The sequence below is a fragment of the Thunnus maccoyii genome, chromosome 16 (assembly GCF_910596095.1).
Source record: "Thunnus maccoyii chromosome 16, fThuMac1.1, whole genome shotgun sequence".
NCBI classification, from domain to species: Eukaryota; Metazoa; Chordata; class Actinopteri; order Scombriformes; family Scombridae; genus Thunnus; species Thunnus maccoyii.
Window position 1 is genome coordinate 9,704,064 of NC_056548.1, and position 23,256 is coordinate 9,727,319.

At 41.6% G+C, this 23,256-nt stretch overlaps 1 protein-coding gene across 1 annotated transcript in view; it reads right to left on the minus strand.

Annotated features, from left to right (window-relative positions):
- Positions 1–1,376: 1,376 nt before the first annotated feature.
- The window catches only part of efna2a (ephrin-A2a), an 81,327-nt gene continuing 59,447 nt past the window's right edge, over positions 1,377–23,256 (minus strand). Inside the window, exons 2-4 of the mRNA XM_042436818.1 lie at positions 8,591–8,883; positions 3,881–3,946; positions 1,377–2,313 (exon numbers count right to left, since the gene is read on the minus strand). Of these exons, the coding sequence (XP_042292752.1) occupies positions 2,189–2,313; positions 3,881–3,946; positions 8,591–8,883 (484 nt within the window). The 3' untranslated portion in view covers positions 1,377–2,188. The remainder of the gene's footprint in view (positions 2,314–3,880; positions 3,947–8,590; positions 8,884–23,256) is intronic.

Consider the following 23,256-nt stretch of genomic DNA (forward strand, 5'->3'; position numbering starts at 1 on the left):
ACACATGTTTTTTTTAATCTTCCACAGGCTATACCCCATCACTGCATCCCACACAGGAGTAATTAACAGTGATTTTAAATGCTACAAAAATAAGATGAAACAGGGAAGGAAGTGCTTCCCCTTGTTTGTGTTTGTGTGTGTGTGTGTGTGTGTATGTATTTGTACATGTGTGTATGTGCATGCCATGTCTTTGTAAAGGTCTATATCTGCATGTGCTTTTCTACATATGTCTGTACGTGTGTGCGTCTCTGTACATGGGTTGTTATGTGTGTATGTATGTGTGTGTGTGTTCACAGTGCTTACTCATTATTTTCACTTCTCAACATTAAAGAAGTCTCAGTCCCATGATACACACACACTTTCTCTCCCTCCTCCTCCTCCCTCCTCTGCTCTCTCTCTCTCTCTCTTTGTGCCGTTCCCTTTTTAGTCATGTCCATGAATGCTCCCACCATCTCAGAGGAAAAGTCTCGTTATCAAAAGACTGCATGTGTGTGTATGTGTGTGTGTGTGTGTGTCTGTGTGTGTCTGTGTGTGTGTGTATGTGTGTATGCATGCGCATATGTGTGTTTTTGTGATGCTACCACACACACACTTCGCCTCATTTGCCACAGTCTATGCGCTTCCCTTATTGGTTTAACCCTCAGACCCAGGACCAGCTTCAGTCAGTGTTTACGTCCGTAGTGATCAAGCCTGGGCTCTGAGGGCTGATTTCCAGTCAGTTTCACCCTGTGGGTCCATTTATCTCCCGGCACAAGCTAATCCATCAACGACTGAAAGCCAGACAGGAGAAACTGTGTGAGGAGAGAGGTTGAATTTTCCTTTTGATGTCTGAAAAGTCTCAGGGAGAGCAAGAGAGCTGTAGCAGGGTGTTTCTGATATTCCCCATGAAAAAATATATCATCATTACAAACAAGATTGATCTGAAGGTTTCACAGTGGTCATGCAACTTGAGTGTCGCCTCCTTTTCTCACCTGTCCTCCGTTCATCCTTTCTTCAGCCTCTACACCCCCCACCCACCCAACCCCCCAACCCTCCTCCCCACCACCACCACCACCCCCCAAAATCCCCATCCCCGTTCATCCTGCCAGTCCGAGAGAAGGTACTGTAAGTGACCACAGTCATAATAATACAGAAAGACAAAGAGGTGGGTGACCAGTGGTACATTCATACATGAGAAAGTCATGGTTCCAAAAGTCACCCGACCCAATCGACATTAGACAGTGCTGAAGACGCCTGTGCTGGCCAGGCTGTGATAAATGCTTTGTTTAGAAACATGAATAAGACAAAACACATCCCACCTGAAAATATACACCTCACCAAACCCACCCAGAACACCCCCCCACACCACCCCACCCTCCCGCTGGAACAGGCTATGGTTATACTTGTCGTTATAATGTGATATCCGAGCGTTCCACAAAAATCAAACTGTATGATTTTTATATCACATTGCCATAAATCCACACTGAGCCTGAAAATATCAACACATATAATATTACATTTCCCATACGGCCGTATGTATTTAAACCTGTGCCCGCATTGTTTTCCCTTTCTTTTCCACACAGGCCGGGCCACTTTTCTCCTCTCCATCGCTGTACATTTGCTCTTATTCTGGTTGCAGTTGGAAATTGTCCAGATAGTATAGAATTCCAATTACAATGCAAGCTTGGCCACTTCCAATTCTTGCTTTGAGAATGGGATAGCAATGTGAGAAAAATCCAATTTTTGTGCATCCAGGCCTATCGCTTAATGCATCCTGCCGTTGATTGGATGATAGGAATTGCACTGGAACGACAAGTTTAATCATAGCCATGGCTACATCTACCCCATCAGTGGCCAAGAGTCAATAGTCAAATCAAATAGGACCCTCTCATATGAGTGCAGAGACATTTCCCTTGTGTTTTTCAGCTGAGAGGTGCAACACGTCCGTTCCACCCAGACCAGAAGATGGGCAGCTTCCCAGGCAGCTCAAGATCCAACCCTCTCAGCCAGGCCTGAGAAGGGTGCCCGTGGATGGGCCATGGAGGGGGCTGGCAGTGGGGGTGGTTGGTGGTCGTATAGAGGTGGAGGTGGGAAGGGGGGAGGGGGGGGACGGAGACAGAGGGCTTCCCTGAGGGGTGGTGGATTTAGAGGGACAGCCAGCCCAGCCCAGTGACCCTGGGGTGGGAGCTCCAGGATGAGGGGTAAGGGGTCACAGCCAGGAGAAGAGTCCCAGGAGCAGTGAGGCCAGAACAGCTAACAGGGCCATGGACCCTGGCCTCCAGCTTGGACCTCCATCAGTCAGGAAGGGCTCCGGAGAATCATATCCCGACCCATCTGAAACAGAGAGACGAGAGAAAAGAAAAACGACAAAACATCTGAAATGGGAGGGACACAAAGACAGATACAAAGACAAGACAATCTAAAACAGTGAATGAACGAGGGAATGGATTTACAGAATGACAAAGGAAAGACAAGTGAGACCACTGGGTGGGGGATGCGGAAAGTGAGTGACACACCCTTCGACAGCTGAGGAAAGGCAGAGAGAAGACGGCAGAAAAGGATGAGGAGAAGGAAGGAAGAGGGAGGAGGAGAAGGCGACAGCAACTAAGCTCTGCAGGGGGTTTAACCAACCTAATTACAGTTTAATCACAGAGACTAGGAATCTGGAGCAGCTGACACATACACATACACACACACACAAAAAAAACACATACACACGTGCAACCGCTCTGAGCTCATTCTAGTGACGGAATTTCACAGATGAGATGGAAGTTGCAATGTCAGACAGATTACTTTAACAGCACAAAAAAAGGAAAAATCTAAAAAAAAGAAAGAGCTGCAGCAATGACAGAATAATAGAATGTATGTTTTCAGTAATTATGGAGGAGGAGAGAATTTCCTTCCCCCTTAGCGAGATATAGAATGATCTGAGCCTGGAAAGCTGCGAAGGCCGACTCTCATCCTTTTACGAAGATCTTCAAAGCCATGTCATTATCTGGGGAGACATGTTACTACCCAGGTTTGATTCTTTAGTCAGGCTTTGGTTGAAAACTCATGAGGTAGAATCTGCCTTTGAAAAGGCGTACAGGTAGATTTTCAAGATAACGCAAGTGTAGCGTAATGCCTACCGCAATCTGATCCTCATGTATGCCAATCTTCTGTTGAGTTATTTTTAAACGACACTATCATAGGCAAGCCTTGGCACTCTTGTGTCAGCACTGCGCTCTGTCTACGCCAATTTATGAGGGAGCTATTTTCAAAAGAGTATATCTTACCAGGCTGCCCGCTGTTTGGAAAAAAGGAGTCAGTATTGTGTGGCAAGAAAGTCAAGGCTGATGCATAAGGATAATTTTATTAAAAAATATCAAGTGTCTATTATTAGGTTACACTCCTACTGTATGCGATAGGTTTATTATTAGATTGCTCTCTTGTTTCTTATGAGCAAATCTAGTGAGTAGAGTGATGTTGAGGCTCGGTAACATTTTTTAGAGAGCACTTTCAGCCTACTCTTTTCTCTCCTTACAAGGACAGAAGGTCTCGCTCACACCCAGTGTGATGTGATTTGATGTGAAGTGCGTATGCCACTTTGTGCCTGTGTGCTTGTGCGCGCCCACCCCTGCACGCTTGTGTGTGCCTCTACTCGTGAATGTGTCACAATGTGTGTGTGTGTGTGTGTGTGTGTGTGTGTATTTTCAGGGTATGTGTGTCTTTGTGTAAAGGTGTTAAAGTGTTGCCTGGCTGGTCTGTGAATCAGAGCAGAGAGTGTTGCCGGGGCATTCTATCAGACCTCTTATCCCCCCCTAATTTTACTTTGATAGCCAATCTGGACCTTTGTGTGTACGTGTGAATGTGTGTGTGTGTGTGTGTGTAAGAGTGTGTGTGTAGTCAGAGCGTGACTTACCTGGAGGTCTGACATACACCTTCAGCTTTAGACATGCCCGCCCCACATGGTTTGGATGGGGAGACGCTGTAAAAGGCGGAGAGATTGAAAGGAGAGATTAGTTGAGAGATAAAGCGATTTGTGCTGCTGATTGCACTTGTAAAGTAATTGAGGACATTTAATAAAAGTTTTTTTTCGTGTTGCTCTGTTATGGAGGGAAGGCTGTGGTGTTTATTATCAGGTGGTTGGTTGGTCCAGGAGTCACAGAAACCATGCTTTGACCTGCTTGCAGGCCCTAGGGTAAACTCCCACATCCCCTCCTTCTCACAGCATTATGTATCCTGATGACTACAAGTAAGCAAATTAAACACAAAGAGATTTGACACAGGGACCCTCAAAATGACAGGACCCCCAAGATTAAAGGATAAGACTCGCTATATTCTATATTTTCACAACTGACCCTACAAACAAGTATTTCCTGTGTAGCCAAAGACTGATATAGCTTATTCCTCTGTGCCCTAGACTACCACTGTTCTCCAAAAACTATTGGAAACACATAAATAAACTACACTGTTGCTCTGAGTTACATACTCCTACATAACCATAAACATGGGCACTGTAGTTTATTTTGAATCAATCCCACATATACTGTCCTGCTGCTATAAATACTCACTAGAGAACCAAATGTGTATTAATCTGCAGCTGAAATTATTCACCAGCAAATACACTGTTTATACCTTCTTGTGTGATGGTTATCAAAAACTACAGTGCCCAGCTTATCCTGTATTATTAAATGAAACTATATGACTGTGACACATTTTTAAAAATTCATGTCTTCAGTATGAAAAAGTGGGCTTGTGGCTGAGTGCCACAGACAGGGAAGAGAAGTCAGACAGTACTGAGAGACTGACTAAGACATTGTTGGTTTGGAAAAGCAACAATAAGAAAAATATAGACCAAAACTAACCTCATAGTAACCTCAAGTAATAATGCCAGACGCTGTTACAGTAAATACTGTCATCCTTTCAGTGGATATTGTAATTTAGTGGTGCCTGTTTTTAAACGAATCTATAATAATTTAAATTATACCTCCTGGGAATTTGCTATCACTTAAAGTACCTATTCATGGGATGGCAGGGAGAACAATATATAACAAGGTAATAAAACAGATATACTGAAAATAACTTCACTGGAGGATGACTTTCCAGAAAATAGCAAGGGTAGGAATTATAAAGTGAGAAGTGTATTTTCTGTATAAGTTACCACTTAATAATTTATTTTCATTTGACATTAATGTAATTATTAGCCTATTACTTTCTTGATGACATTTATTGCCTTAAGCACTTGGAGAGTTTTGTTTTATATAATGTCCTTTTAAGTTCTCTTAAACTCATGCTTCCAAGTTTGTGAGCTCCCGCAAACATACTGAGGACTTGAGGCAATGCAAACAAGTCTGTGAGGGATCAGCCCGCGCACTGGGATTCAGCGACAGTCACATTCATACCTAAGGGAAATACCAACTCTCAAATCGACCTGACTTGAATGTCTTTGGAACGGGGACGGAAATCCATGCAAATTCCTCACAGACCCAGGTCCTTCTTGCCGTGAGGTGACAGTGCTAACTACTGAGCTACCGCGCTGCCCTGGCTGAATGCCCAAAACTGAGAAAAAATGTTAAAAAGTTACTGTGATTCAAACTTCAAAGTAGAGTAAATGAAATTGAATCTGGGTTTTTAGTCCCACTTCACTCTGATGTGAAATAGAGCTGGAGACCCTAAAGGAGATGGTGACCAACTCTGACTGCTCACGCATATAGACACATACACACACACACACACACACACGCACGCACACACGGATGTGCAAAAGAATGTGCACACACAGTGGTGCTTGCAGAAGTGTGTGTGGAGACCTATTGGCCTTCTCCCTTGAGGAAGTCCGTATAGCCAGAGCCCACAGTGACCCCAGAGAGGACCATCATCAAGATCCACAGCGCACAGGAAATAAATCTGACCCTTCCGCTGCCCTCCCCTCCTCTCTCTTTCTGCCCACAACTCTTCTCTCCATCCTTCTGTCTGCCCTTCACCTCTTCTACCCTTTTCTCCCTTCCCTGTAGCCCACTTCCTTCGCCACAAATTTCTTTAAATCATCCACCTACACCCCTTACAGTGTCCAGAGAAAGTGTATAGTGGTCTCCTATGAATCCCTGCCGGCCTGGTATCGAGCTTTCGCTCCTGTTGTGTGTCTTTGTTTTGACTTCCCTACTGTTTCACTGAACAATGGCAACACTAGGGGCAAAAGGGCTAGAAGTAGATAGATATATACCCCCCTATCTTTTATCCCCTTTCCCCTTTCTCTGTGCCCTCCAACAATTTTCACTTTTGTCATTTTTTAAAAGTATTATCGGCTCTCCCAGTGCCTCTGTTTCCCAGCACATCCACAATCCAGCGTCTCCTGAAAACCCATTGAAAATCAGTCAACCTCATCAGATGGCAGCTGGGGGAAGTAAGGGGTGGAGCGGACCTGTCAACATGTCAACCACATGACAAATACACACACAAACGTGCACACACACGGACGCACACTCACACAGGTCTGGCCACAAATCACCATCAAAGATCGATGTGTTTTACTCCGAGGAGTATAACTGGAGAGGAGACGCGTACACACAAATACACACACACACACACACACACACACACAGAAGAAGAGCTGGATGGTTAAAGTGCATATGTGTGTGACTGTGTGTGTGTGTGTGTGTGTTCTTCTGTAGATGTGAGAGACAAAAATGTGTGTGTGCTTGTCAGTCAAGATGATGGACATGGCCTTTCACGGACTCACAATCGCTTGACAACTGACCCCACAACTAGCCCGCCCCCCCCCCCTCACACACAAAACACATACACACACACTCACCAATCCTGTGGAACACACACTACCCTCAGGGGTCCCAGAAACACAATACTATAGTCAGCAACTATACAACTCTGGAGGGGCCCTGTCCATCCTTACATGAGACTGAAAACAAAAGAGTGTGTGTTTGTGTGTGTGCGTTAGCCGACTGGGAAAAGTGCAGTCGGACATCGGGTGGCAGTTATCTTCGCCTCTTTAGCTTTCTGACTCTCACCTGCTGTGTCTTTGTGAAAGCGCAGACAACAGACTGGGGCAAAGAAATATTTGCAAACACATATCTGAGAGCTACTTTATCAATTGTCAAATTGTGTCACTTTAAACTCATTACTTTTGCCTGTAATGCAGTAGTACAATGCATCACATTTTGGTTTACAGTGATTACATTAGATGACAAAATTGTGTTACTGTGTTACAAATAATATCCCGACAAAGCAACGCTATGACAAATTGAATTCAAACTTGTGTCAATATCTGTCAAGGAATGTTTTTTGCCTTCGCTGATAGCTCTTTCCGCTGTCTGAACAGAGAGAATATCCCTGTAGGATCAGAATCACTATCCACGGGCAAAAAAAACTTGCCAAAGAAATCTATCCCACTTGCATGCCAACCTGACACCATCATCCCATCAGGGGTCATGGTGAGAATGCACCAACTCCTGCTACAAAGGCTAAGGTCACTATTTAGCCAATTATGGTGCGGCAACACAGGGAGAAGTGAAGAGACTCGTGTCAGGCTGAACAGTGGTAGAATTATCATCTTAGACAAAGTCTTAACAAGATACCATAAAAGTAAAGTAAGAAATAACTGATGAGATTACTTTATTATTTGAGTATTTATTAAATTAATCTCACTATAACTTTAGTATTTACAGATAAGTTGTTAGAAAAAGGATTTGTTTTTTAAAATATCTTCCCCAAAACTACTGACAAATGTGTATTTTAAAAATGTCAAATGTATAAGTACAAGTATAAGTATAAGTAAGTACACATGGTTCCCATTCAGTTTATTACAGTTACAGCTGTTAACTCCTTTGCTTTCTGCATATTTTCCTGCCTGGTATGTGGATTCAAACAGGCAATCTAGTCATAAGACTGCAGTCTCCTGTAGCCCTCACACAGAAAAAGAAGTGCTTTTCTGTGTTGTGCCAGAAAGTTTGGACATTGACAGGAAAGCTTTTGAAAGTCAATTTAATGTGCTTTTCTGTGATTACCAACTGATCTTGCACTAAACTGCCCGGATGCAGTAAATCTATCCCACCCATCTGGCACAGCGAGCAGCTGAAAACAATGTTTAAGAGTAATTTGAAGCTACTATTTGTCCCATGCCTGGTGGGGGAATGATAGCTTTTTAACTGTTCAGAAAAACAGTCTCAGGGGGCACAGCCCATCTGTGATACTAATACATGACTTGTTGAAGTGAGTAGAAACATCAATACAGCTAATATAAAAATGATTAAAAACTACGCCTGGTGACATTTTTACCACTTTGCTGAGCACATCATTTATGATCTAGAGTGAAGCAGAGAGATACATCAAGAAATAAAGAGAGAGAGAGAGAGTAGGGGGAGTGATTGAGAGATGAAAGGTGTATTTATGCACGCCTGTGGGTGCACGATGGTGGCTGTGTTTGAGAACTCTCTCAATCAACTTCTGTTGATTGCATATTTACATATCATTTATATATGCTTATTGAGCAGAAGCGTGGCACCACGCAAACACAGACATACACACACAACAAACAGACAAACACCCTTTACCTGCACACCAAATTTGCCACCACACACACACAGCAACACACACTAGCTCACTGATAACCTACAGATGTAATAGTACTCGTGTCCAGGCCTGAACTCAAAGCCCAGGGAGAAGGGAGTGAAGAGCTGGAACTTCTCTGAGAAGCGCAGGGGTCCGTCAGGACCGCTGGGACGGTTGCACTCCCAGCGCTTGAAGCCACGCATCCTGTGCTGGCAGGAAGTGTAGCCCTCGTGGTTGACCATGAAGAGGATGTAGCGCTCCATGCGCCCGTGGGACGGAGGACCCTCATAGTAAGGACAGTAGATGTCCAGATAGTCATTGATGTTCACTGCCACCCTGTACTCTCCGTGCCAGAACCTGCAAGACACAGAGGAAACAACACATTTAAATTTCTTCATGAATAAAAATAATCACAAACTGGCTTGAGAATATGTTTGGAATCAATGGGCAGGGGTGATAAGGCTGTGGAAGTAGTTTACTGAGGTAAAATGAGATAGTGTGAACCACATATTTAGAGAAAAAAAAAACTATACATCCTCTACAAAACTATGAATATTTACTGCTTGTATTGAATTTCTGTATGACCGCACACCATAAAGGACACTGCAATGAGAGTCCACTTAGAGTAGTCATGCTGCGCACCATAATTATGAAATTATATGATCCCTGTTAGCAAGTTTCTTGTGTTTGCACATCCCAAAAGGGAGATCAGAGGTCACAGTCAGCAACAAAACAGCAACTCTCAAGTTTGCTCAAGGACACGTTCACAAATGCTTTCTGATAGAGGGTTTTTAAACCATGTCAATGATGGCAGTTTGCAACAAAAACATCCTGGAGGGTATTCTTTACTGATTTAATAAACAAAAGAAGGCCAAAATAGATAAATACATAAAATCAATAAATATTTCTCTGGTTACGGCAGAAGTTTGCATAGTAACCAATTCCATTTTAATAAAGCTCAGCGAGTTATGCTTCATGGGGATTATTAGCATGTTTGGAATATAGGCTTTTCTTTCCAGTCAGAGTGCTTAGATGAGCGTACTCGTATGATGCTCAAGAGAAGTGGGTCATGTGATGGTAGAGCACACATTATTATCGCACCCCCTGAAGCAGTATATCGAGGCGGCTGTGGTGAATGTCCACTTAGTTCTATAGACATGCGGATCACTGAGGTTGGCATGATGAATAGAAGTGGGTCAGAGGTTACTGAAGAAGAAATATTACACGTTGTAGGGTGTATATACTGTAGCAATTTTCCTTGCTGTGATTCCTCCGTCTGGCATCGAGCCAAACAGCTTGTGAACTGCAGGTAACACATGGAAATATATGAGATGGTGCTTGAATTCAGTAGGTGTCTCATCCCTTTCCAACAGCCTCTGCAAATCGGTTATAAAAACATTAAAAACATATGGCTGCATCTTTTCCTTCATAAAACAGGCTCTATTTATGTTTAGGTTTTGATGCCAGTGTTACTTATACAGTATGTGAATTGAACTTTTGTGTACAATCTTGAAGTCACTGGAGTGAATCCGTCTCTCTTAGAGGATAAGGCTGGCAATGTTCTATATATTTTTTATTGTCAACAAATCCCGTGAAAAGACCAAAACCAATAATGCGTTAGTCAGTCTCTCAATGATTTCCCACTTCCCTTGCTTGTCTGTTCCACTCAGCCCCAAAACATATTTGTTCCTACTGAAGGAGAAAGGCTAAATACATTTTGAAGGAAGCAGAATAACCTCCTAGGTTTTTAGCAAACTTTGTGGGGGGGTTTCAGTTGTGGATTAATACACATTTGGCGCTCTAGGTAGTGTTTATGGTGGTGGAATGGTGTGTGTCAGATCAACTCAAATTATACATATTTTTGTTTTTTGGAAAACGATGGAGGTTTATGGCACAGAGAGTGAAAGCAGGCTTTGGTTTCACAGACAATACTTAGTAGTAGGAAAAAATATAGTATACATTAGAGTATCACCAGACCTATCCTTTAAAATAGTCTTAGTTTACTATGCTAAATAATCCAATGTTTACAGCCCCAACATGAGACTTTTATTTTAAATTTATAGTAGCTATTAGCAAAGCTTCTTAAGGCTGATACTGATTAGGGCTGCAACTAATGATTAGTTTCATTATCAATTAATCTTTTGATTATTTTCTCAATGAATGGATTTGTTGTTTGGTCTATAAAATTTCATAAATTGGTAAAAAAAATGCCGATCACTGTTTCCCAAAACCCAAGATGACTTCCTCAAATGTCATCTTTTGTCCCAGCCAACAGTCCACAACTCAAAGATATTCAGTTTACTATCATAGAAACCAGAAAATATTCACATTTGAGAAGCTGCAACCAGAGAATTTGGACATTTTTTTCTTAAAGAATGATAAATTATCAAAGATTAATTTGATAGTTGTCAATTAATCGACTAAACGTTGAAGCCTTAATATGAATCAATCAATATTTCACATTTGATGATGAATCCATACTCAAAACTGTAGTATTTATTTAACCATTGAACTCAGAATACGTAACAACTTTGTTTCATGTACAATTTTGCTCTCACATCAGCACCCTTCTGTGAGAGAATATAATACACCAGTATTTTTTAAATATTTGATATTCTAGATATTTTATTAATTAGCATTCCATAAATAATATGTCCCAAGGGTATGACTTTGTTTTTGGCATCTTTATCAGCTCACAGTAATTCGAAACTCAAGTTCACTTTGAGACAGTCTCTAGTAAACCATCTGACATTTCAAAGGCTTTTTAAAATTGATGTGATATCGTGGAGTAATATCAAATCTCTTTGTGGGCATGTGCTTATGCCTGTGTTCTTTTTCTGGTGCTCGTCATTAATATCACCAATCACCATGGCTACGATCAATTTCATTTCAAATGTACCACACCACATACGTATATACAAATCAGCTGCTGCACATTATCAAATATTGTATCTCGAAGCTCAGTAAATTTGAGACACGGGAAAATGTCTTCGATCAAATAAGCATAAACAAAACCAGTTGTCGAGCAATCTCGGCGTCTCAGATGACTCACACGCAGATTGAGCATTTTAAACAAATTCATTATTTTCCCCCTCACCTTGGCAGTAATTGATTGCCTGGAATGAAGACATTTTGGTCTAAGCACTTTCGGTTAGTGGGATATTTAGCTTTGGGACGAATTATCCCTATAACGGCAGTCCTATCTCTCTCCCAGAGGGCAAATCAGGAAGTGAGTTAGATGTGAAATGAGTGCCTTCATGCTTCGGTGCCCTATCAGAGCGAGTTTTGCAGGTTCTAAAGGGATCCTTGAACAGATCATTTAGAGGCATTGATCCACTGGGGAGCTCCTCTTGGCTCTCTCTGCTCCCAATCAACTCTGATTAACAACTAAAGGGGGAAAGGCAGAGAGAGAAACCGAGGGAGAGATGCACAGAATGAGAATAAAAGGAGGGAAAGGGATGAACAGAGGTAGTGAGACAAAGAGAGAAAAGGTAGTGGAGGAATGGAGAAACGTGGGGAATGCGGACAAAAGGAAGAGGACAGAGGGAGACTGAGAGGGGGATAATGAGATTGCATGAAATTAGAGTAAAAAAAAAAAAGACAGAAAGAAGAGAGAAGAAGAAAAGACGACGGAGAGCAGAAGAAGAGGAGGAGGCCAGCTGGAGGAGGAGCAGATGGAGGAGGAGTTTTTCTGTCTTTCATTTCAATTTGTACGACTGGTTTTTCATCTGAGACAAATGTGCTTTGCCTATTGATTGGGCACTGATACATTTATGGATGAATACCATCTGAATGTTTAGTACTTTGGGCATACAATGAAGTGTGTTTGCATTTGTGTATCTGGTTGCATGCCTGGATACAGTGTGTGTGTGTGTGTGTGTGTGTGGTTGGTTAACTGGTAGCTTGGTAAAGTGCCTCTCGATGAGTGAAGATGCTCAATCCAAGAAAGGGCTAATGTGCCAGGATACATTAGGTTGTATTAAGCTACTCAGCGCCCTGCCCTGCTCCTGTGACACTGTCTGCATTCCTAATATGTCCAGGCGAGAGGAAACTGTGTGTGCAGCAGGTGTGTGTGTGTGTGTGTGTGTGTGTGTGTGTGTGTGTGTGTGTGTGTGTGTGTGTGTGTGTGTGTGTGTGTGTGTGTGTGCGTGCAGGTGTATGCCATTGCACTCAAAGCTGCTAAACAGTACGTGTTGGTGTGCAGTAATGTGTGGATGAGTGTGTGTGTGTTCGTGTCCCCTTCCTCTCTGACTGTGTGTCATTTGGAATTAAACACACACACTGCACTGGACAAAAATACATGGGAAGGCACTCACACTTTCTCCAGGAATTTATGTGTGTGTGTGTGTGTATGTATCTTATTGCTGTGCCTTTTTGTTAATGTGCACTTGTATGCGTTGATACCTCACAGTTTGCATATTACTTACGTCCCATTAAACCTGTTACAGTCATTATAATATTGTGTAACACTTTATATGAAGGATTTGCATGACGCTGTCATAATACAGTCATACAGGAAAGAAACTGACATGTATCAGACATATTTATGAATATTTATGATTATGGTTTTGTCATTAAAGAGTAACTCAACACCCCCTAAAACCTTTTTTCTTAACAGCTTGAACTTCTCACCTTGCCTCTGTGATGTAGAGGTGTACTCTAGGGTTCACCAGTATGCCATAACAGAGGACACACTTTTGACCACACCCTACTCAGACCTAAAACTTTCAACCAGAGAGGGCAGCAGAATGCTGCTGTTTAGCTAGGTGTAATTACTACTGTAATTACTAACTACAGTACCAGCGTGTAGGATTTAGTGGCACCCAGCAGTGAGGTTGCAGATTGCAACCAACTGAATACCCCTCCCCTTCAACCTTCCCTTTCAAGCATGTAGGAGAACCTACGTTGGCTGCAAAATTTGGATAATTACCTTGCTCTTAAGTCTTGCGGAAAATATTTAGCTCTTTAGCCGCTAAATGCTTCACTATGTTCAGCAACCAATTGTTAACTTTGTCTATCTGACATTTAGTGCTGGACAAGCAGTGTTTTTTTTTTTTTAAATAGTTGCCTGCATCTGGAATCGAGGCTGATGCGAGCAGTGATAGTGAACCAAAACAGTAAAGTTACGGGCCAGAAAAGCAAAACAATGAGCGAAAAGATGCTGAAACGATTTAGAGCTCAGGGGGATCTGCAGCTGGTCGGTATAAGTAAACCCTTTCACATATAGTCATTAGTCATGGTCATAGTCATTTGATCCCTTGTAAATATAAAAATATTGATTATAGCCGCTTCAACAATTAATAGTGCTGTTACAGAGTTATAACATATGACAGAGTAATAACTTTATCTTTATTAAGCTTCCGAACTCTTTACTTTAAGTCCAAAAATTATTCATGAAACAGCATAAGACCATTTAATAGTAATGACAGTTTATCGCCGTGATATATCTACAGTATGAAGGTCCACTTGGCTAATGTCATGACTGAGTGACTGAGATCTCTTGAGCCATTAATTTAGCAGTCAAAAACATGTATGATGTTTAGCGTGGGATTAATTTGTGACCCCTCCCTCAAAACATCTTAACTCAAGGTCCACTTGCTAGTTTTTTCCAGAGCTTTCAATCGCATTTAACCTCCACAAATGAAGTTTTTTAGTTGTGACCTAGATTTGTATGATTATGACTTATACTGTCTTTATTTATGTTACATAAAGCCCTTACTCTATGTGTATAATTTCTGACTCTGGTGACGCCAAGCGATAGTAACAAAAAACACTGTTGCAAACCTGCAGACAACACAACAATTTCCTCTTCAGTGCGTTTGAATTGGACGCTGAGAATGTACAAGCTGAAAGCAACATATACAGAGACTGCAGTGCAAAATTACAAAAGTTCCACTAATCCTTTTACTCATTCTGTGTAAACTCTTATCACCGGGAAAAGAAATAGTGAATGTACTTCTTATTTTCCGGGTGATAAAACTTGATTATCTTTCATTTCCAGAGAAAGATAGCTTTTTGTATTTCTGGGATATTGACAATCAATATAATTTCCACACGTAGAACTACCAAAAGGAGGAAAACTTGATAATTAGCTCGAGGGATGTCTAGAAAGAGACAGTAGATCTTCAAAACTTAATCAAATTTAGTTTGTTTTCAAAACTTATGAAAAAGAATCTTAAAATGTGCCATTAAAGCAGACTGTTGTTAAAGTTCAAGTTGTTTAGTACATGGTCTTTTCAGCTTTTTGTTCCGCCCCTTCAAGCCATTTCTTTTTAATACTGACTGTGTGTAAACCTGCGCAATAAGATATGATGGTTTGCTTCGCTCCTAATCCCCTGATGTCTCACAGATTCTCCTCAGTCTTTCAGTGCAATGGAATTGTCTGGTGAGGTTAGCCAGACGCAGATGAAGGACTCTGCTTTTGGCTGTTGCCTCTCATCTGGATGTAAAAGGCTCATTCTGAGGCTTGGACCACAATCAGTGGAAAAGAGTCTGCGTAAAAGGGTTTTATGGTACTGTGCACACAAGTCAGAATAAAAAGAAAAAAAAGAAACTGAAGGGTTTAAAAGTTTAAGTGAAAGATTAAGTGAGAAAGGAGAAGAATGAAAGCATGTCTTTGTGTCTTGTGATGCAAGAATCTCTGCGTACAGTAATAAGTGTGTGTGTGTGTGTGTGTGTGTGTGTGTATTTGTGTAGTGGCCACTCCTTAGTATGCTGGCACCACTGAGTCATCAACATCATCTCTCAGCATAGCTGTGATCAAAGCTTCCTGGTTGAAGAAGCCTCAGATGTTTACCATACCTGCCTGCGTCCTAAACAGCAGGCCGGATCAACCAACAAACATCAAAGGATGCTTCGCTCTCTCTCTCCCATTCTCTCTCTTTCTCTCGTTCTCACTAATGTCACCCCTCTCTTCATCCATGGCTTTTTCTTTTTCTACAGCTTCACTTGATCTCCCTCTGTCACTCTCACTAATGTGGCATTCACGCTGTGGCCTGAAAAAACACTGCTCGTGGTGCGGGATGTCAGTCAACAAAACTGCTTTGCATTCACCGTTGAGATTTGGGTTAAAAAGAGGTTCAAAGGAAAATGAGAGGTTGTCCACACGGTAAAATATGCAAGCTCTCAAAATATTTAATGGTGCAATGTTTTGACTTACAAGGACCTCGTCAGGCAAGTATCCATGAAAACAAAAAGGTTGTACACTGTATACAGACAAAATATGAATAACGCCAATGTTTCTTACAGTAAAGAATGGACTGAAGCCCATACAGTAGTCCAGTATGGGTTACATTAAGAGGTTTTTTTTTAAATATATATGTATAGAAAACAGTTTTGGGACAATTTATGTTATTTTAAATGATTTACTAATTGTAGGATCAGCTGTCAATTTATGCCTGCTTGTTGTTCACATGGATGTTTGCCTGACACTTAAAAAGATCCTTCCACCCACCAAAGCATTTATACACGCAATTGATAAAATACCATCAAGACTCGCTACTCATTGGTTCATCCAAAAAATATCAAATGAGGATATAATTTGTATAAATTCTTACAAGATACTCTGTGGAATTTTTGGCCACTAAAGCGTGATGGAGCAATGTTTTTTACAAGTGTTTTGTTTGTAGCTCAATTGAAATCCTGCCATTGTTTTGACACTACACTGCTGATCAACAGTTGGCAGAGTTAAGGTACCTTGAAACGCAGCGATGCATCAACAAAGGCAGTGAAGAAGAAGACTGCTTGTTAGTAGACATGTATATAAATAAATCACAATTTAAAATGTTTAAACAAACGGCTTTGCAAAAGTGTTATGAGGAAGGAAATGCACTAAATATGTTTATTGGACCTCAAGAATTTTGGTGAGACACTCTGAATGTAAACATAGCTTTTGTTTGTTTATAAGAAAACTCCACAGGGCAGCTTTAACTAATTTTCTACAGTAAATGAAAAGGAAGAGGAGCGTTGGAATAGCCCAGTGAAATCAAAGTTATAATTCTCTTTGACAGTCCAAAAAAAAAAAAGAAAACAAGTTGCTTATTCACCACATCACTCTAGTCTGTCTTGTTGGAAAAAAAGGATTCAAAGAGAACAGGTTGACGGATCAGGTGTGGATTGATTTTCAATTTTTAAACATCTGATTTATTCTCACTTCTCCAGATGAAGGCAAAAGTTGGGAAAATTCAACTTTTGTTGGCATGTTTTATCTGCAGGCACAGCGGGTGATATTTTCTGCCAACGCTGACTTTATCATCATTCTCTTGTTGACAGTAATGAATATCCGGTTTGCTCTCCACCACATAACAACACCACAAAGAGATTGCACCATTATCATTGCCTAACCACGGCCAATTCTGGGCACTGCTCGCCAAATTAAAATGTGGAGTCTTTTAAATGCAAAATTTCATACTCAGCATTTGAAAAGTGTACAATTTCACCTCATTTGCCTTTTTGGCAGACTGTTTCACGATGTGTGTGTCTGTAAGTAGCCCAGTTACGTCGCTGTCTCAGCCTGCTGCGCTCCAGCTTCAGTCACTCTCAATGTCTCTCCAATTAACTCCACATTTACTCTCCATTTCTATCCCTCCATCTTCATCTACTCCTGTCTTTTGCTCTCTCTCTTTTCTTCTCATATTCTCCCTTTCCCTCAATCTTCATCTCCCCCTCACTTCAGCTTCATTTACTCACTCTCCCTCCCTTCTTTTTCCTTCTTCCATCACTTTCCCTCCGGTAACACATCAGCATCTTTTGACATTGTTGCCGTCTCCTCTTTTCAGTCTTTATGACTCTCGTTGCCTGCTGTTTTCTCTTCCTCACCGTCTCTTCTGTCTTAACTTTTATTCCCCTCAGCATGCCTCCTTCTGCTTTCTTTTTGGATGTTTTAAAATGACTCCTTTACACACACACACACACATACACACACACACACACATACACACCCATCATCCGCTTGCTAAGACTCTTTAGCTGCTTCGCTCTCAGCATGAGATGTGTTCCTTTCTCATGCTGTCGTCTCTCCCTGTGACTCCCACTGCATTGCTGCCGAAGCTCAGGTATGTGGGGCAAAGTAAATATGTTGCCTCCCTCTACACAAACACATGCTGAGACATATACTCTATCTACATAAAAATATATTGTAGCATACTAGGGCACTTATACACTGAAACACACATATATTAACACATATAACACATGCTGACAGGAGAGATGAGCACATACAGTATAATACAGTGAGACACGTGTACAGATTAACACACATACAGATTCATAAACACAGATGTGCATGTTTAATTATGTAAATTAGTTCTCGATTCCCACTTCTACAAAAAACATGCTAATAACTACAAGAAACAGGCAACTAACACACACATGTATTAGATACTGTACATACACTGCAGCAAGCATGAAAGACAAAATATCAGAAACCCACGCACACATTCCCAAACTCAAGTTGTGTTGTTTTGACAATTTCCACATCTGTCACTCTGAATAATGTCGCTCATAGATCACCGCAGTGACATTCAGCACATCTGAAAGGTTATTATGTATTTCTTCAAAACGAGCAACATGGGCCCCCTGTGGATTAAGCGCCGCCTTTGCCAATCCCAGGCAAATTCACACACATATAGACACACACTGTCAGACACAAACATGCTCCAAATTGTATATGCAGACACATACAACCCCTACACCCACGGACAGAATTAACATAACAAACCTTGTCGGGAAGAAATCTCTAGACCCCCTGGAAGGATCATTGCCACCTTGGTGATGTGATAGCTAAAATATACACACAAAAAAGTAGAGACAAGATACAGCCAAAGCCAGACAGATAGAGTGACAAGGCCACTGATGGATGGACAAGCAGGACGAGTTAGTCAGACAGACGAGATGAGAGCTCGGGCACATACGGCGCATCTGACAAGCTGACAGACAGAGTGCATGATATGCCTATATCAGTCTCCTTCTTTTCTGTGGGACATTCACCATGATGCAGTAGCGGCTTTGGCACCGTCGACAGCGTAAACAGCAGTGGGGCTGTATTGGTATCGACAAGGTTGGCCCCAAGCGAAGTGAGAAGGAGCTGATGGCTGGTGTCCAAGCACACCAATAGGAATCTCTCATCGCAGACAGGGAGGGAGGGAGGGGGGAGGGGGGGGGCGAAGACAAAAAAGGATTTGTGTCAGTGCCCTGCAGAAATGTCACGTATCCACAGAGTCAATGTTTAAAGAAGGGAGAAGAACTGGGTGATTTATTTTTTATTCCATGAATACTCATGCATTCTCCAGATTTTATGATGCAGTTTTAATGACTTTTTTTTTTCTTCTTACAGATTGGGAGACCCTTTTGGCTGTCAATCAACATGAGCACCCATATTTTGAACCCTAACCCTCTAAGGGTAGAGTTGCAAAACCAAGTCCTCCATGGATTGGCACTGTTTTATATTTGTGATCTTTTAACCCCATATTCTGCACCCAAACATCAACCCAATGCTGTTAGAGGTTCCACAGTTCACGGTCAAGACAAAGGGGGACCGTGCTTTAACTGTTACCTCAAACTTTGTGGAAAAACTTTACAATGTATTCCTGTACTCTGATAGTTTTATGTTTTCTGTATTATTTTTTTTAGTCTACGTTTGACCATTTCCCGTTACTGTTTCGCTGAATTTTAAACGGACGTATAATGCACATTTCCAGATCTATGTTTTTATTCTGGGGCTCTACTGGAATATCTTTGCATGATTTACAGTTAAAAAAAAAACTCCTTGTTTATCTTATACTGGCTCTTTATGCAGCCCCTCAGTTCAGCCTCTGTCTGAAAAAGGCTGTTTTCACTCCTGTCTCTTTAAAGGTAGAGTCAGCCATTCTGGAGAAAGACTGTTGATATTTGAACTAAACACCCAAACAAATACACCCCTCCAAATTAATGGACACGCATTGCCAAGGCAACGACCAAAAGAGAAATATGGCAGAATACAGAGTGATGCATCAGCAGTAGAGTCACTTCTGTTCCTCTCACACATTATCACAAGTGGAAAAAAATTTTCAACTCATGTGAGCACAACAGTCCATCCACACTCTCCACCTCTCTGCGGCCTCCCCACTCGACCTGCATTCAGCGTCTCTGCCCACTGAAGCAGCCGTCTGTCAGCTGCAGCTCCTGGAGAGCTGAGAGGACAGCAACCGGACAAACTGCCTTCACCAGGCTGACTGACAGCAGAAATTTAATTAACCAAAATAGTTTGCAAGTCAGCTCCACGGGAAGAAATCCACAGTGTTTGTATTTATTGATTCATTGTTAATAAGTTGAAAACACATATACAGCGGGATATTTGTGATTTAAACAGCTGCTTGCTCAGATTACACTTCACTAAATGTGACAGGAACAGACTCAGAGCGTAAAAAAATATGGGGGTCTCCGTGAGACTGCCTTGGATTCACTGTGGATTGATATATTTAATAAAATGGAAGCGTATCTGTTCTGTGAGAAAACCCTTTCTATGTAAAGTGGCGACGGCCTCTCTCTCTCCAGTTCGCCAGCCCTCCCCCTCCATTCAAGGGGTGCTGGAGAGAGGACACTGGCATGTCCTCACACAGACAGCTGCTCTGATGACTTCCCCCTGTCCTGTGCACCAACACCCCCTGCTGCTGATTGGCCTGAGCGGTGTTGTGTGGCTCGCTCTGAGCCACTGTGTTTACATGCCCATTTACAGAGCCAGTGCTGTGTATGAACACTGGATTTTTTTCAGCTCACACACAGAAGAGACAGCTAACGGACCATAAGGAGATATTCACTGAATTTGACAAAAAATGTATTGAATTAGAATCGTTGATTGGTTAGCTTCTGGAAGTTTCCAGAGGCTATGTGAACAAACAGTATCATTTGTACCATTTTAAGTGCTTTACTCATTTTGAGTACTTGACTCAATGTGGAAAACTTCTCAAATACATCTGTACATGTTTGAGCCCAAATCCGGTAAATACGCAAGTGGACAACATGAGCAATACATGGAACAACCTTAGCAACAACGTTAGTAACAAAGGTTATGTAACAGACAGCTGTTTGTCGGCATTCACGAACAATCTGATGTCATGTTGAAGCTTTGACCGTGTTTAACATAGACATCCAACATCATAACAATATAAAAATAACAGAAAATCACAAAAAAGCATGATATGTACCATTTAATGAATTGTGTTGTATCTGTACTTGTGAAGCGCTACTTTTAAGGGTACTTCAAAGAGTTTATAGGGTTTTCTCCCTCTCTGATTGGCAGATTAACAGACGGAGTGAATGAAAGAGTGCCAATGTGATAATATAACTGACTGATTCAGCCAGCCAGAAGACTATCCGGCTTGGCCCACTGACTGACTGGCATTAACTGACTGCCTGAGTGTCCAGCAATCTGACTATCTTACTACTAACCTTACTCATGAGCAAACTGGCTGAATGTCAAACTGACTGACTGGCTGACTGACTTATTAACTGTCTGTCTCGGTCCAGCATCACACTCTGGCTTAAGGATCTTCATCTAATATGGATGGGTTGATCCAGATTGACGAGGTGAACTAATCCATGTAGTTTGGGTCAAAGCGTTTGAGCCTCTGTGGGTTGGAAGTCACAGAGGGCAGAGGGAGTGAATGGGGAAAGCTGGTGTATAGATTGCTTTGCAGCATCTCTAATGAGTAATTAAACACTTGAATGGAGTCCAATTAAGATACACACTGTGTTCGCGGGCACGCACACACACACACAGCCGCACACACATCCACGTGTCGACACTCAAGTAAACATCGGCATGTAAACAAAATCATAGACACACACAGGGAAGCATGCACGCTCATACTAATAGTCACACTCCTACGAGTAGATCAAAAACAGAAACACACATATATGCATAGGCACACACACAAACCCGAGTCTCGCCATGTTAAGTGGAACCATATGTGCTGAATGTTTTACGTAGTTCTGGCTGGAATGAAGGTCAATGCTGTCTGACACTAATAGCTGGCATCTCCTGCTCTCCTTCCCTCCCCCTCTTTCCCTGTTTCTCTGCTCTATGTGTAAGTCTCTCCATCTTCATCTCCCTCCTTGGCTCTTTCTTTCTCTGACTCATGTTCTGTTCATTTATCTTTGTGTCAATCCTCCTTTCTGTCACTCACTTTCACTTCTATCTAAGTGCCAATTCCAAGTTGCAACAAATCAAACAGATTCTGAACCAAGAGTGTCCTCACAACAAGATGGAAACAGCGGTACGACCTGTGTTTACATTTTGTAGACCTCTAGTGGCCAGGTCAGTTATGACAGTCAGGAGCAAAGGGCAAAAGTGGTGTGACGTTAGAGCTAGGGCATGCTAGATATGAACAGGGTTGTACACCGTCACATATGACCCATATACTGTATATAAAGATGGATGCAGTGAGGTGTGACGTCACCCATTGGTTTACATTGGAGCCGGTATGAAGCCCAGAGTCGCAGCTTATGGTTGGTGCCATATTTTCCATTTGGAGCCAGGACCTTCCAAACGAGCCTTTCATGTTAGCTAGCTTACTGGGAACACCGACAATAGTGCACACTTGGGCTAACGTTACCTTTACTACTACTTTAGCTAAATTGTGCCAACATGGCAGGTATTGCAATTGAGTAACATTGAACTTATTGAAATATTGCAACAACAGTCCAGACTAATCACGGCTGTCAGTCAACGTCCACAGGGCAGACATAAAAGCTTTAAGTCTTCAAATCTTTTTAATGGAGCAATAATTTTCAAAATGACCACCAGCACACTTATTAGAGGGCCCAAATTTAGCGATCGAGACCATGATGACTAGTTGAACAAATTATTAGCATAGTATTTCTAGAGAGAAGTGAACGCTTTTTGAATGGGAGTCAATTGGAGCCAGGGATTTTTTGGAGCCAACAACAAGCAAAAGTCTTTATAACTGTACCAAATGGTGAAGGTAAGGACGAGGTGAAAAGTAAGTGGTGAGACGCGATAATTGTTCATTTTAGATTTTAGATGCCTAAACCTGACCAAACCTTAATTGCAGAGGTGGCAGATCAAAAAAGGCTTACAGGTACACAACTATTTTTTGCGATGAGTTGATATGAACTATGTGTATCTATCTGTTAAATTAACATTTTAGAGCAAACAATCTGTATTTCCAACATTTTTTTCCATTTCTAATATCCATAATTTGGTCTCCTAAATTGCTACATATCAAACATCAGAAAGTATCTTACTTCTTAATTTTTTACTACAAATCAAAAGAAGTGCTGCTGTCTCTCTGTCTTTCCATATTCCTGTCTCCCACTCACTTGAAGTAATCCCCCTGTGCCCAGACCCTCTTTTCTCATCTTCTTTTCTGCCACATCTCCCAAAATTCCACCCCGCTACACCCCTCTGCTCTTTTCTCTCTCCTTTAAAATTCTCTCGTCTGAAAACGTTACATCTTCAACTGCAGTAGACTCTTGACAAAAAAAAAAAAAAAAAAAAAAAAGATTCTTTGGGCTTGTTCCCCATCTTTGTACGATAATGAACCCTTCTGCAGATGCTCTTTGTAGAATCATGCTCAAATAGCTTGCATAGGCCCGTTACAGAATTGTCAAAGTCTTTTTTAAAACTGTCTACTGTAATTTGCTGTTTTGTTATTTAAAATTAAATTGATGCTTCTGTTTTGATGCAGCAAACACATTTGCTCTCTGAATTGCATGTTCCACACCATCTCT